At 35.6% G+C, this 14,146-nt stretch overlaps 1 protein-coding gene across 5 annotated transcripts in view; it reads right to left on the minus strand.

Annotated features, from left to right (window-relative positions):
* Nucleotides 1-14,146, minus strand: part of HIVEP1 (HIVEP zinc finger 1) — a 195,637-nt gene that overhangs the window by 50,031 nt on the left and 131,460 nt on the right. For all 5 annotated transcript variants that reach the window (XM_074207825.1, XM_074207820.1, XM_074207821.1 and 2 more), the window contains one exon: nucleotides 5,658-11,560. In XM_074207825.1, the coding sequence (XP_074063926.1) occupies nucleotides 5,658-11,560 (5,903 nt within the window). The remainder of the gene's footprint in view (nucleotides 1-5,657; nucleotides 11,561-14,146) is intronic.

Consider the following 14,146-nt stretch of genomic DNA (forward strand, 5'->3'; position numbering starts at 1 on the left):
GAGTAACAATCATGATCTCAGACAATGCAAAAACAAAGATAGACTTTTAAAAGAGACAGAGAAAATAACTTTTGCTAAAAAGTACAATAGACAATAGCTAAATATTTTAAAGCAAATTTTTCGGTTAAAGCTCTCATTTCTCAAATATATAAGGAAACAAGTGATTTTTTTTTAAAAAGTCATTGTCCAATTGATAAATGGCCAAAGGATATGAATAAGTAGTTTTAAGAAGATGCAATCAAGCCTATGGTTCTCTACAATGCTATAAATGACTAATGAGAAAGTGAAATTAAACCAACTCTGAGGGACCACCTCACATCTATTAGACTGGTTAATATGACAGAAAATACTAGAGGAGATGTAGAAAAGCAGAGACATTTTTTTAAAATTGGGACACATAAAGACATTCACTGTTGGTAGATCTGTGAACCAGTTCAACCATTCTGGAAAACAATTTGGAACTATTTCTAAAGGGCTACTAGGTTTGTATCCCAAAGAGATCAAAGGAAAAGGAAAAGTATGCATATATACAAAAATATTTATAGCAACCATTACTTGTTGTGGCAAAAAACTGGCAATTGAGAGGATACCAATCAACTGGAAAATGGCTCACCAAGTTGTGGTATACTATCTGTACTATAAGGAAGGATGAGGGGGGGGACATAGTTTTAGAAAACCTGGAAAGACTTACATAAATTCATGCAAAGTGATGTGAGCAGAACTAGGAGATCATCACACACATATATTGTAACAATATATGTTACTGTAACAATGACTAAATGCGAAAGATTTAGTTACCCTGAGCAATACAAAGATCTAAGACACTTCAAAAGACTTATGATGAAAAATGCTATTGGCTTCTAGAAAAAGAACTGATGAACTCTGAAAATCAAATAAAGTATTATTTTTCATTTTATTTTCCTTGCTTTTGGGGGACATGGCTAATATTGAAATGTTTTATATGATTTCATATAGACAATTGTTAACATTTTGTCTATCTTCTCAATGGGTAGGGAAGAGCCTGGAAGGAAAGAGAATTTGAAATACAAGTTTTTAAAAAGAAAGTTAAAAATAAAAAATAAAACTTTTGGAAGAAAAACTATTTTAAGAACCTATGTGGTAAGCACTGTGCTAATACTGGAAATAAAATAAAAACAAACTAATGTGAACCTTCCTCTGCCCTTGAGTTTATAGTATAGCTAGGAAAGTATCTGTGTAAATCCTCTTCTTTCTTTCCCTTCTTCCTCCTACTCTCTTTTCTCTCTCTCTCTCTCTCTCTCTCTCTCTCTCTCTCTCTCTCTCTCTCTCTCTCTCTCTCTCTCTCCAAGGTGAATTACGGTGGTGGATGAACTAAACTGTGAAGGAAACCAGAAAATTTAAGAGAGTTGTGAGGAGAAAGTGTATTCCAGGACCAGAGGGCAGTCAACCCAAAGTCAGAGTCAGAACAGTTATTGTCTAAAAAATATTGTATGGGAAGGTGTTTAATGTATAATATGTCTGGGGAACAGGTTACACTAGTATTTAAATACTAAACAGAGGAATTTATAATCAATATTAGAGATGATATTTTAGGAAAACTGCTTTGACAGTTCTGTGGAGGATGGACTGGATTACTGTTTCTCTGCTTCAGAAGTAGCCTTTTCTTATTGCCTTTACTTATTATCTGCTTATTCCTTTGTCTTTGAAATCTGACTTCTGACCTCATTACTCACTGTTCTTTACCGTTAGCAATGCAGGCAGGAAGAAAATTGAATGGGAGCATTATCATAAAAATGCAAAGAGGAAAAAAGTATCCAAGAAGAGAAGATGATAAGTTTCAAATGCTAGAAAGAGATCAAGAAGAATGAGGACGGAGCAAAGGCTCAATTTTGGCAATTAAGAGATCCTTGCTAACATGAAGAGTTAGTTGCTGATTTCAGAGGTATGAGAAACGAGTAAATAGGAAAGGAAGGCAATGAGAAAAGACAACTGCTGAAACAGAGACAGAGAAAAGATAGAAAGAGCCTCCTAGCTTCCAGCCAAGATGGCAGAGATGGCAGCCAGGTCCTGTGTGGTCTCCTGATCTTCCGTCATAAACAATATGAAACAAACCTCTCAATGGAAGTCCTATCAGCAAAACCCAGAAAGAGAAGATAGAAAGACAACACGTACCTCAAGGTCTGTCTTCAGTGATCGGGGTGTGGTAAAGGCAGGGTGTGGTAAAGGCAGAGTGTGGACAGCCAGTGGGGGAGGGGCCAGAGAAGGACTAATCTAAGATCAATCCCGGGGGGAACCACATAGCTGTGGGCACCACTTGTCTCTGAGAAACAAACAGAGTGGAGGCGTGGCCGTGGGCCTGTCTGGGACTTACAGGAAGGGATGGAGAGTAGTTTCCAGTCTCTAGCACCCCCTTCTGGCCAGGAGGAGATATTACATCCAAGGAGAAAAGCCTCCAACACCCCCTACTAAGCCAGCCACTCAGTGAGCAAAGCCTCCAGCATCCCTTACTGGCCAGCTGGAGAAAAAGCCTCCTAATTGCCTGATTATGTGACCTTGGGCAAGTCACTTAACCCCATTGCCTTAAATTTTTTAAAAAAGAGACTCCCCAGAGAGGGAAGGGATGTTATGGGAAGTAATTTTAAATTGAAAAACATAAGTAAATTGGAAGAACATAGGAAATTATGTTGATATGTAAATAAGGAAAAAAGCTTTGTAACAAAGGTGGAAAAATAGGATTTCTTTAGGAAAACAGTCCAATCAAATCCTTCCAAGAAACCTTCTCTAGAAACTACTTTTGCAACAAATTTTTCTGTAGATAATCATGCATTTAAATATTAAACTATCTTCTTGAATATGAGGTTGAGGGAACTAGGTGGCAGAGAGGATAGAGTGCTGAAGTCAATAAGACCTGAGTTCAAATTCAGTCTCAGTTATTTCTTAATTGTTATGACCCTTTATAAATCACTTAAATTGTGTGTCTCAATTTCTGGAACTGTAAAGTGGCGATCACAATAGCAATTTACCTCACAGAGTCGTCAAGTGGATATAAATGCTTATTTCCCTTGAGGTTCTGAAGAATGATGATGGTTTTTAGGAAAATAGTTTCACAATACAAAATGTGATTTGAAGGGGAGTCATTAAAAAACATCTAAGGAGTGTGGACAAGTCTGCCATATGAACTGTTGATATATTGTTTCTGGCACAAGATTTAAGGAAAATGGGGCAAAAATTAGCATTTATTTTCATTGCTCAGAATACAGTAAATTTGCATACATATGATCAATAGATCATAGGAACATTGATTTAGAAATGGAAGGGATTAAGAGTTCATCTAGTTCAACCTTCTTTCCCCCAATCTCCAAACTTACTATTCCTCATTTAATAAGTGAGTAATTTGGGGCTCAGAAATATTCAGTGATTTCATTAAGATCATATCTATAGGGGCAACTAGGTGGTACAATTGATACAGCATTGGCCCTGGAGTCAGTAGGACCTGAGTTCAAATCCAGTCTCAGATAATTAATAATTACATAGCTGTGTGACCTTGGGTAAGTCACTTAACCCCACTGCTTTGCAAAAACAACAACAACAAAAAGATCACATCTTTAGCAAAGGACAAGAAAATGGGATTTGAATTGAGGTCCTCTAACAACAAATCCATCACTCTTTCCACTGTACCACTCTGCTTGTTTTACAGCTGTAAGTGTGTGAAAGAGATTTGTTTTAATCTTTGCTACCAATAATTCAACAATAAACAAGTACCATTAATTAACAAAAATTTTTTAGAATGCTTGCGGGGATGAGGGGAGGTACCACTAATGCAGATCATCAAGTATTCAAAGAGTATGGGTGGGGGGAAGTCAATGAGAAGATAAGCAATTTGCCTATATGCCACTGGTATATTATAATAGCTAGGATTAGAACACAGGAAAGCTCCAAGGCTACCTCTATTCACCATTCTTTGCTGTCTCCCAATTTAGAATTGCTAACTTCAAATGCAGTTTTTTTATGATATTTAATTTTTTAAAAGAAAAGCAATTCATTTAATGAAAGCTTCACAATCTCTTGTTCAAATTTAAAGACGATATTTCTTAATCTTCATCCTATAACCATAGGCTGTCCACTGATAATATTAAAGAGGAGACATATATAAAGACCTTCAATCTGAAAATGTGTAAGAAAAATGGCTATTTAAAGAGTGTATTTCAATTGCTGATATCTACAAAGTTGAAACTATTGTTCTTGAAGTATGAATAACAGTAAGGAAACAACTAGCCTCCTCTCCATAGGGGTAATATTTAAAAAGAAAATATGCAGTAGTTTCAGGATAAGCAATTTTCTAGATGCCATCTTAACTGTTCCCCACCAAGCAAATCAAATAAATCCACTCTGGTATTAGAAAACAAAAGACTATGAAATAAAAACTCTCAAAATGCAAAGCCAATCAATCTAAAGTACTGTAAAATCAGAATTCAGTTCTATATTTATTTTTTTAAATCTTATGGTAACTGACTATAGTAATACAACACACAGAGTTCACAAGAAATGCTTTAAAAAGTGTCACATCTGATTTTCATATAAAGACACAATAAAGTATGTGCAAATTCTCTCAAAAGCTTTCATATATAGTGTTGTTCTGAAATGTATTTTTTCTATCTGAGTTATCTCATATTTGTGACCAAGAATTTTACTATTCAACAATAACTCAAAATTAAAGTAAAATATGCAACAACAAAATCATACATAAACACAAACTTGAATATATCTTACTTTGATATCGAATATCCTTAAAGTACTCTGCTTAAATGTGGGATAATTCTAAAAGGAAATGGCCTGCTTCTAAGGGGAAAAACCATCACTCCTCATCCTTTTAAATTGTATACTATGAAAGTTCTGATATTCAAGATTTTCATAAACTTCTACTATCAAGTTATCATTCATAACTCCTCTTCTTCATCCTGCCTGTTAAATGTAAGCATTCTTTATGGGTCTGCCTTTGATTCTCATTTGTTCATACAATCTAATTTGATTATCTTTTTTTCCTGTGGATTAGACAATTTCTTTTATGTACATGATTTTCCAAATCCTTAGCTATAGCCTAGACTTATTTTCCCAAGCTATAGACTGACACTTCCCCAAATCCCTGCTGGACTGCTCTATTTGACAGAACAAGCAGCACCCAAACTCTACAAATTTAATCTGAACTCACAGTTGTCATTTACTGTCCATTTCTTTTACTGCTCCAATTGGTTCCTCCCACTGGCTACTTTGTTTAAAGAAACAATATCAATTAGCCATGTAGGTTTGAAACTGCAATCATTTTTTTTTCTTAAAAATCCCTCATTTCACATACAGAAATCTAATCACCAAGATGTTTATTCTTTCTCCACAATGTATTACTCTACCATCACTGCCCTGATTTAGATGTTCAACATTACTCCTAATAGCTTCTTCAAAGGATCAGTGTCAGAAAAAGGAACAAGATGGACATACTGAAAGTATGTAGTTAGTATATTATAACAAAGTTAACCTCTTGCTAAAACAATTACCTGCATAATTAGGACATATTTCAGTAGTTTAAATTAAAATACATTATTTTCCAATAAATATTTTAGAAGTACAAAGACATTTCTGAAATTAACTGCATTGTTTTTAGAAAATAATCAGATGTGAAGTACCTTGCTTAAGTTGTTTTTCCATTTGCTTGAGTAGACCAGTACATCAGATTTGGAATGAGAAGTTATTGCTTGACTATATAGGGATTTTCCAAACTTCTGTTTTGAATTAAGGAGGGAAAGTGCAACTTTTGTAGGCAAACCAAGTGGATTTGGATTACTGGAACTAATATTCCATACAGAATATGCTGAAGTTTTTTGGTCATTTTGAGGCAAATGCAATGGTTTCTGTTTTACAAGGTAACACCATGTAAAACTTGTTGTAGTCTTTAGACTTGGAAAGTTTAGCTGCTGTTCATCGCCTGAATAAAATGATGAAGAGGTTAGCTCCTGAATATTCATTTTTCTATACTTGTTCTTAGCCACTGGGGAATTCCTTTCTTGATTACTGTTTGTACTCTTCAAAGAAAAAATTTGATTATTTTCTGAAGAAGATGCAGGAGATTTTCTAGCTCCAAAATTCAGAGATATATTGGACTTCATATTTTCTAATTCTAACAACTCTTTAATATGTTCTGTAATTTCAGATTTCATATTTCCTGAAGAAGCATTGGCTGGTAAACCATCTATCAAACTGCCAGGGTCACTGTTATTTCCAGATTGTGCAATAATTTCCTGATCCAATAAAACACCTTCAAGGGGATCTGTAGTACAAATCTGTCTCACCAAAACAGGTTTTTTGTGTTTATTAGAATCACTAATTTTCATGTTCAATAGTTGTAATGATCTAATGTCTGTTATACAAACAGCACCATTTTCATCTTTAGCTCGCTTCTGTTGTTTCTCCATGGCAATATCTAAACTATTGGCTGGGGAAAGCATTCTTTTACTCGAACCTGATGCTTCTGCCTGAGGAAAAAGACCACTGACAGGAATTTTCTGCATCATAGTCAAGGATTCTGAGAGTGTTGAATTTTGACCTATCTCAGAAAACACATTTTCACTACTAAGGTGTTTTTGTGAGTTTGGCAAAGCATTCTCGTGACTGTGGTGAGATTTTGGCATCTGAATTGCACTTTCTGAGGCTGGCACTGTAACCATATTTGTCTTGCAAACTGACTGATTTGATTGATCCTGGGTTACTAAAATTTGTGGAAGGGGTGTAACAGTAGCAAGACTATAAGCTGGTACATTACTGTGAGTTTGAAGAGGAACCACAAAAGGTGATGTCTTCTGTATTTGACTACATAAATGTTCAGGTTTTAGAGGTGGCAAGGGGCAAGAACTAGATGTACTAGGCATTTTTAATGAAGTCACACTTTGGTCCACACTAACTAGATTTGGATGAACTTGGTTTGACAAGTCATTTATGGAATTTGAACAAGACTGACCTGAATGTAGAGTTTTAAATTGAAGTTGATACTTTGGAGCAAAGCAATCCTCACTATCAGAAGATAAATGTGTAGTGGAGACAGTGTCTGGTTTTTCACCTTGTGTTGTCACTTCAAAAGAAGTTTGCACATTTTGGTGTTCAGGGGTTATTAAGTTGACACCTAAAAGCTGCTGGGGTTTTGAAGAAATAGAATTTGACATTACTGGCTCCAAGTCCTTAATCTGAATCTGGGAAAGCAAAGAGTTTGAAGGAAACTCATTTAAAGATTTACTAGAGTTCTGAGATCTATGAAATGTCATTGTGGTTACTTCTGATACAAGAGTATTTGGGAAAGATGATGGTACTACAGGAGGCAGATGGCCATCTGGAGCTATGTTTAGAGATATCTGACGTACAAGAGGTCCCCTCCTTCTTTCTAAAAGAGGCACATGTCCTGTAATTCCAATGCTAGTAGGAGCCTTCAGAGCCTGTACCTCCACAAGTGCAATCGATTTGGATGGAGATGTATTTCCACAGTCAAAAGATTTACTTCTAAAGTCAGAGAACTCCATAGATGGTTGTGTGCAATTGATCTGTTCTGAAGCAGCTCGTCTCATTTCCCTATAAGGAGCTCCTGGCACACTCAATGTTTGTGAACCAACTGGAATCATGAGGAGCTCTGATTTATTTATGTTTTCAATTTTGGAGGTATTCTCAATTTTAGAAATTTCCTCCAAATCTAAAGAAACTGAGAAACTTGAAGTATGTGATAAACTACTCTCTCTACTTAGGCTTCTAGAAAGAGTAGAATCAAAGCTTGATTCAGCAGAAGAGTGTTCCATCTCAGCTAGACGGATCCTTTTCTTTTTGGGTGGCAGCTTCTCTGTTGGCAATTTTGCTAAAGTTTCACTTCGTTGAGGCCAATTAAATTTTTCTGTTTTTTCTTGATCATTATTTTGGGTTTCATGGTCACGATCTGGTTCTTCTGTGACCAATATTTCGGGAACTTGTATATTATGTTGGCGAACTAATCTTGATTGTATCAGATGATTTCTTTCATTTGATAACACTCTAGGATTTTCTTGAAATTCTATTCTAGGTGAATCTGACAACAAAAATTGGGGATGGTAAACAGCATGGCCAGGAGTACATCCATCTTCTTGAATAATTCTAATTGTTTTCAAAGGTCCATGCTTCACTGATCTATTATGATCTTGAAAAGAAATTGGGGAACTTCTTTCAAATGGTTCAGATTTTTCGAACGAAGTAGGTCTGCTTAGTGAATTAGTATGCTGTATTACTGAAATTCCAGTCCCTTGTCTTTTCAGTTCTAACTTTTCCTGGATAACTGAATTTATTTGCTTTTCCACAATGGGAGGCAGTTTGGGTTCAATAGTCTGTTCTGTACTCCTACTAATAAGCTGAATTTGAGATTTTTGCAATTTTATACAGCCAGACTGTTTTCCACTTGCCTCAATATTATGTTTAGACAAACCAGTACTACCTGAAACATTCTGACACTGAATACCTTCAAAACTTTTTGAAGTTTCATTTTGCTGAAGCTCATCATCATCTCCAACACTTTTCATTTTCCTTCTTTTTCTTATCTGTGGTGTCTGTTCCCAGACTCCAGATGAACCCGCCATTCTATAATGCAGGATTGGAGGCTGTGTACTACTAGACACTGGACTGTGTTCAGCTTCTCGTATAGCTACCTTTGTTTTGGGTCCATGTAACTCTGAACAATAAAATTTTTTGTGATTTTCAAAATTTTCCAATTTCCTATATCGGTTTCGACAGGTTTCACATTCAAACATTGTTCCTCGACCTTGATGGGATTTCTTTTTTTCCAAATTTGATCCCTGTACAAATGACTTACTTCTGGGCAATAAAGTTTCATTAGAAATATTACATCCAATATAGCCCTCATCTGTAGGCTGTGTTGTTCCAAGAACATGATTTTCATTTGAAGAAGAATCTTCTATTGCTGTCTGTCTCACAAGAGTACGAGGATGTCCACTTTGTTGTACTGAAGAATTAGGTCCTGATACAAAGACGTCATCATAAAAAGAGCCAATTTTGTCATCAAATGATTGACTTCCTCTTAATGGGTGAGGAGGTGGTATTATATTTGCAGGTACAGCTGAATAACCTGTTGTAGGCATAGAATTACTTCTGGTTATAGGTAAACAATCAAGGGAAGGTACAGACAAAAGAAAAACTTGTTTAGATTTCTCAGTAGGTGTGAAAGGGGACTTTGGTATATCAGAACTTGAGCTAGTTCTCCTTCCCATAGGTTTTAGATCAAACTGGAAAGAATCTTTGAAAATATATGATTTTGGTGAATCTATACTGCCTCTTCGAGAGAGAGAGGTTCTTCTTGGTTTCACACTATCTAGTTGCTTATCATCTACCAAAGCTTCATTATCCGATATTAATTTTGATATGCGTTCTTCCAGTGTTTTTGTTGCCATTGGTGGACGCATTTGACCAGATAAAATCAATGCTTTTTCACCAGGGGCTGTTTGTGCAGCAGAAGATGGTGCTGTACTGATAGGAACTGCATAGGGTCCATTATTTTTATTTGGATCTTTTTCAGTGGTGGGTAATACTCGTACAAAGGAAGGAGGTGGACTCATTGTCTGATCAGTACTTTCAGAACGTGAAAAGTAACCTGAATCTGTGCTTCCTAAACTTCGAGGGCTCAGCAAATGCTTTCCTTGTTGCTCTTGGGGACAATCAGTAGCCTGTTGCCTTTGTAATTGTGCATGTATTGGTCCTATATGAGGTTCTTGTCTGTCTTCCAATTGTGTGACATCCCCTTTCTGGTGGGGCTTATCATCAGTCTCTAAGGAAGATATGTTGTTTAAATTTGACTGTGTATTTGTAACTTGAATGTCCCTTGATTTTTGTAAAGTAGGAAGTTCAGGAGTGGAATCTATAACTTTTGGACTATCAGCTCTTAAAGGGGAAATGTTCACAGGGTGAACTACTACTTTAGGTAGTGCTGTTCTTACTTGTGATTCTGAAGATTTTTCCTGAAGTGAAAAGTCACCTAATACATGATCTGGATTGCTTGGAATAGAACTTGATTTCTGTAAAGTTTCAGAATTTGATATAATTTTCATTATTTGAGTAGACTCCAGTTCTAAAGAACCCTGGTCATCTTGTCTTTCATCAGCAGTACCTTCATCATCACTTTCACCACTTTCTTCAACATCTGAATGAATATTAAGTGCTTTAGTTGATTCATGTGATAAAAACAAACCACTTGAATCTGGCTGTAAGACAAGTCCCAGTTTGATAGCATGTGCATGAGATTTTTTGTGCTTATATAAATTGCTTTTAGTCTTAAATGAAAATCCACAAGTCACACAAGGATAAGGTCTTTCTCCTGTATGGGAGCGGATATGCTTTAGAAGAACACTAGGTTTTGCACAAGCTCTACTGCAATATTCACAAATGTATTTTCCTTGTTTTTTGGGCTTCTGATCTTTCAAAATTAGATTATACATTTGTTCAACACTGTGATTAACAATGGAAGCAACTTGAGCTGAATTATACATTGGGGCTAAAGGTAACTGTGTGGAATTGGTTGGACTTACTGACATTGGTGAAGAAGAATCCACTGGCTGGTTTTGAGGAATAACCTGAGATACTTTAGAAGGTGGGGTATGATTTATAGAAGAAGTTACTGCTATATTGTATATATGTGGGACTTGAGGGTTATCTTGACTTTGCTGATGTGTAAGTGATCTGGTAAAACCTGGACCTACTGAAAGTTGCTGATTATGTTGGTTAGATTTAGAAACAAACTGTTCATGTACAGTTTGTAAAGGAGAAACTGACTGAACTGGTGTTTGTTCAACCTTGCCAGCAGTAGACATGTGGACAGTTTGTGAGGTACAAGGAGAAACTTGTGAATCAGGGACGAATTCTTGGTGTGACAAGGAGTTACTTGGAGCACTCTGACTATTTTTTAGTTTAGAAGGAGATCGGGCAACTTTATTTGGTCTCAGTTTTTCTACCTTTATAGCACAAGAAGGCCCCTTTTGTGATAAGGTACTCAGTTCAGGCTCCATAGCCTTCAATAAGACATCGAATGCAGTACTTGTATATGAAGATGAAGTAGTATTACAATTAAAAGTAATACATTCACTGTTGTCAGTCTTAGCCATACTTGACATACAACTAGAGTCCCACTGTTCATCATGCAAATTGAGTTCTCCTGAATCAGAGCCTTCAGATCTCCACTTGCGCAATTCTATGGAATGCTGTGATAAGGACAACTTCTTTGGGGGCACTGATGCTTCAGCTTTTGAGGTTTTGGTTGTTACTACAAGTGCTTCCCCATTTTGTTTGGTAAATTGTTTCCCATTTTCAACAGGAAGGTGATTCTCTTCCTTTTGGTATTCTGAAGTTCTATGAAGCACATTGAAAGATGGTTGTCCTGTATTTTCCTTAAGTTTTGTTTGAAGAGGATTTCTCAGGGGTGATTTTGGTATTTTTTTCAGATGGTTTTCAGTTACAATCTTTTTCCGTTTCACACCTTTAACTGTGTCTGTTGTTCCTTTAACACCAGTCTCTAAAATGTCTGTGGGGGGGGAAATGGAAAAAAAATTTTTTTAATTGGAATGATTTTTAAATACTCCCTATTAATAACAACAAAAGAACAACACAATAGAGTTGTGAAAAAATAAAGTTCAAGTCTAATGCAAATGACACTAGTTCTTAACAGTTCTCAATGTTCAGAATATTCTTATGACCTATGAACAGAATGACTGCACTATAGTGATCTCCATATTCTTTTTGATTGCTCCCATAAATCAGTTTCAAAAAATGAACATACTTCCTTAATATGAATATATTTATATATTTATTCATTATGTACATTTGCCATTGATTAAAAATTCTATGTTATCAAATGAACACAAAACTGAAATTTTAAAAGGGATAATAAATATAAATATTAGATCCTAGAGTGTCCAATAATTTTATTGTATAGGAGGGTGACATAATCATATCTACACTTTTAGGAATATTTCTTTGGTAGTTCTGTAGAGGATGGATTAGAAATGGAGAGAAACTTGATGTAGGGAGATCAATTAGAAGATTACTATAACAATCCAAAGTGATAAAGGCCTAACCTAAGGCGGCTTAAGGAGAGAAAAGACAGATGCAAGAAATTTTATGGAGAATGAAATAATAAAATCTGACAAATGACTAGCATCTGAAAGATGCCAGTGAAAGAGAGTAATTTGTTGGAGATAACACTGAAGTTATAAGCTTGTATGACTGGAAGGTTAGAGGTAAAATAATAAAGAAGTTTAAAGGAAGAGGAAAGGTAACAGTTGAGGGATGAAGAGTACATAGAGGCAAGAAAATGATACAATAGCTCTGAAGGATACCTGGGTAAGATGTAAATGTAGAGCATTATCTGGCATCTGGTGGCAACTAAGAGATATAGTGAGCTAAGTGGGTCAATATAAACTCAATTATCCAACCCCTGGGTTAAGTTCTAAAGTTCAAGCTCCAAAAAAAAAAAAAAAAAAAAAAGTAAATTAATTACCTTCCCTAAGCAGGATTCTGAAGCTCCAAGGTATAGGCAACCATTTTTCTATACTTCACTTTATTCACTTATAAAGAAAAAAAATTAAAATATACCTATCTACTAGTTATCTCAAGGGAATAATGTGAAAATGAATGTTTTGTTTAGTTTTTTTTAAGTTAGCAAGGCATTCTGAAGCCTAGTTAATCAATTAGGTGTGAATAACTACTAAATTCATGGACAGTCTATTTTTAATTTTGCACATCAGTCATTTTAAAATGCTATTATTTTTATATCTTTTTATCTTTCTTAGGGAATAAAATGCTTACACATTTTCTCATTTACATCTTACAACTACCTTGTCAAGTTATTATCCCCATTATTATTCCCATTTTACAAAACAGGTGACTGACTATCAGAGAGATTAAGAGACTTGCCCATGGACACAAAGTTAACTAGTATTACAAACATGTTTTTTTGACTCCATATCCAACTTTCTTTCTGTAGATTTGTTAGGGGATGTGGTAGAGATCCAAGAGTCAGACATGATAACCACATCTAATTTCTAATGATTCATTTGAGGGAAAAATCATGCCCCTCAAAGAACACAGAAAATATTGCCAACAATAAATGATCTTAGGCAAAAACTGATGACTTTGTAAAGATGTCATCAGTACAGTTACTTAAAGGTAGGAGAGTCAGAAGACTTGGGGAGTGACCAACTAAGAAAAAGATAGCATCTGATAGATGTCTAAAGTATGGCTTAAAAGCTAGAAATAATGAGTTCTTGATCACCTAAAAAGTCTTGTGAATCTGATAAAGATGACTTCAATTGAAAGTGGAAAGGAAAGGGCAGGACTTTCCACATAAATTTGCCAAACTTGGCACCATAGAGAATACTAAGTATATAATAAGAATAGTAGCACAAGAGACTAATAATTCACATAAGATACTACCCAAGAAGAAAGCATAATATCCTCAGCTATACAAATAAAAAACTAAATGAAAACCAAACAGAAAGAATAGAATTGGCAAAGAAGTTAGAAAATTTGACATAACCGATGCCACTGAAACTTGGTGGTATGGCAGTTCTGACAAGTACATGGTTCTAAAATGTGTGTAATTATTTTAAAAATCAAAAAACATTTATTAGGGATATGCCACATAGCAGACATTGTATTATGTACCAGGGACACAAATTCAAAAAAAATTTTCCCTGTCTTCAAGGAAATTACAATCTAGAGACAACATGCAAAAACCAGTTGAGGGGGCGGCTAGGTGGCATAGTGGATAAAGCACCGGCCTTGGAGTCAGGAGTACCTGGGTCCAAATCTGGTCTCAGACACTTAATAATTACCTAGCTGTGTGGCCTTGAGCAAGTCACTTAACACCATTTGCCTTGCAAAAAAAAAATCTAAAAAAACCAGTTGAAAAGTGAAGGATAGAAGAAAGACTCCAATACATAACATGGTAATACTGTGGAAAAGTCAGAAAAATCCCACAGTGGTATAGTCAGGTCAAAATGAAGGCAGCTGAGCTGAGTTCCCTCTTTAAATCAGGGTTTGGAGTTCATGGCTCCACTCCCCAATCAGAGGGAGAGAAGGTGGTAATAAGATAGAGTGCCAAAACTGT

Source organism: Macrotis lagotis, chromosome X (assembly GCF_037893015.1).
Source record: "Macrotis lagotis isolate mMagLag1 chromosome X, bilby.v1.9.chrom.fasta, whole genome shotgun sequence".
Lineage (NCBI taxonomy): Eukaryota > Metazoa > Chordata > Mammalia > Peramelemorphia > Peramelidae > Macrotis > Macrotis lagotis.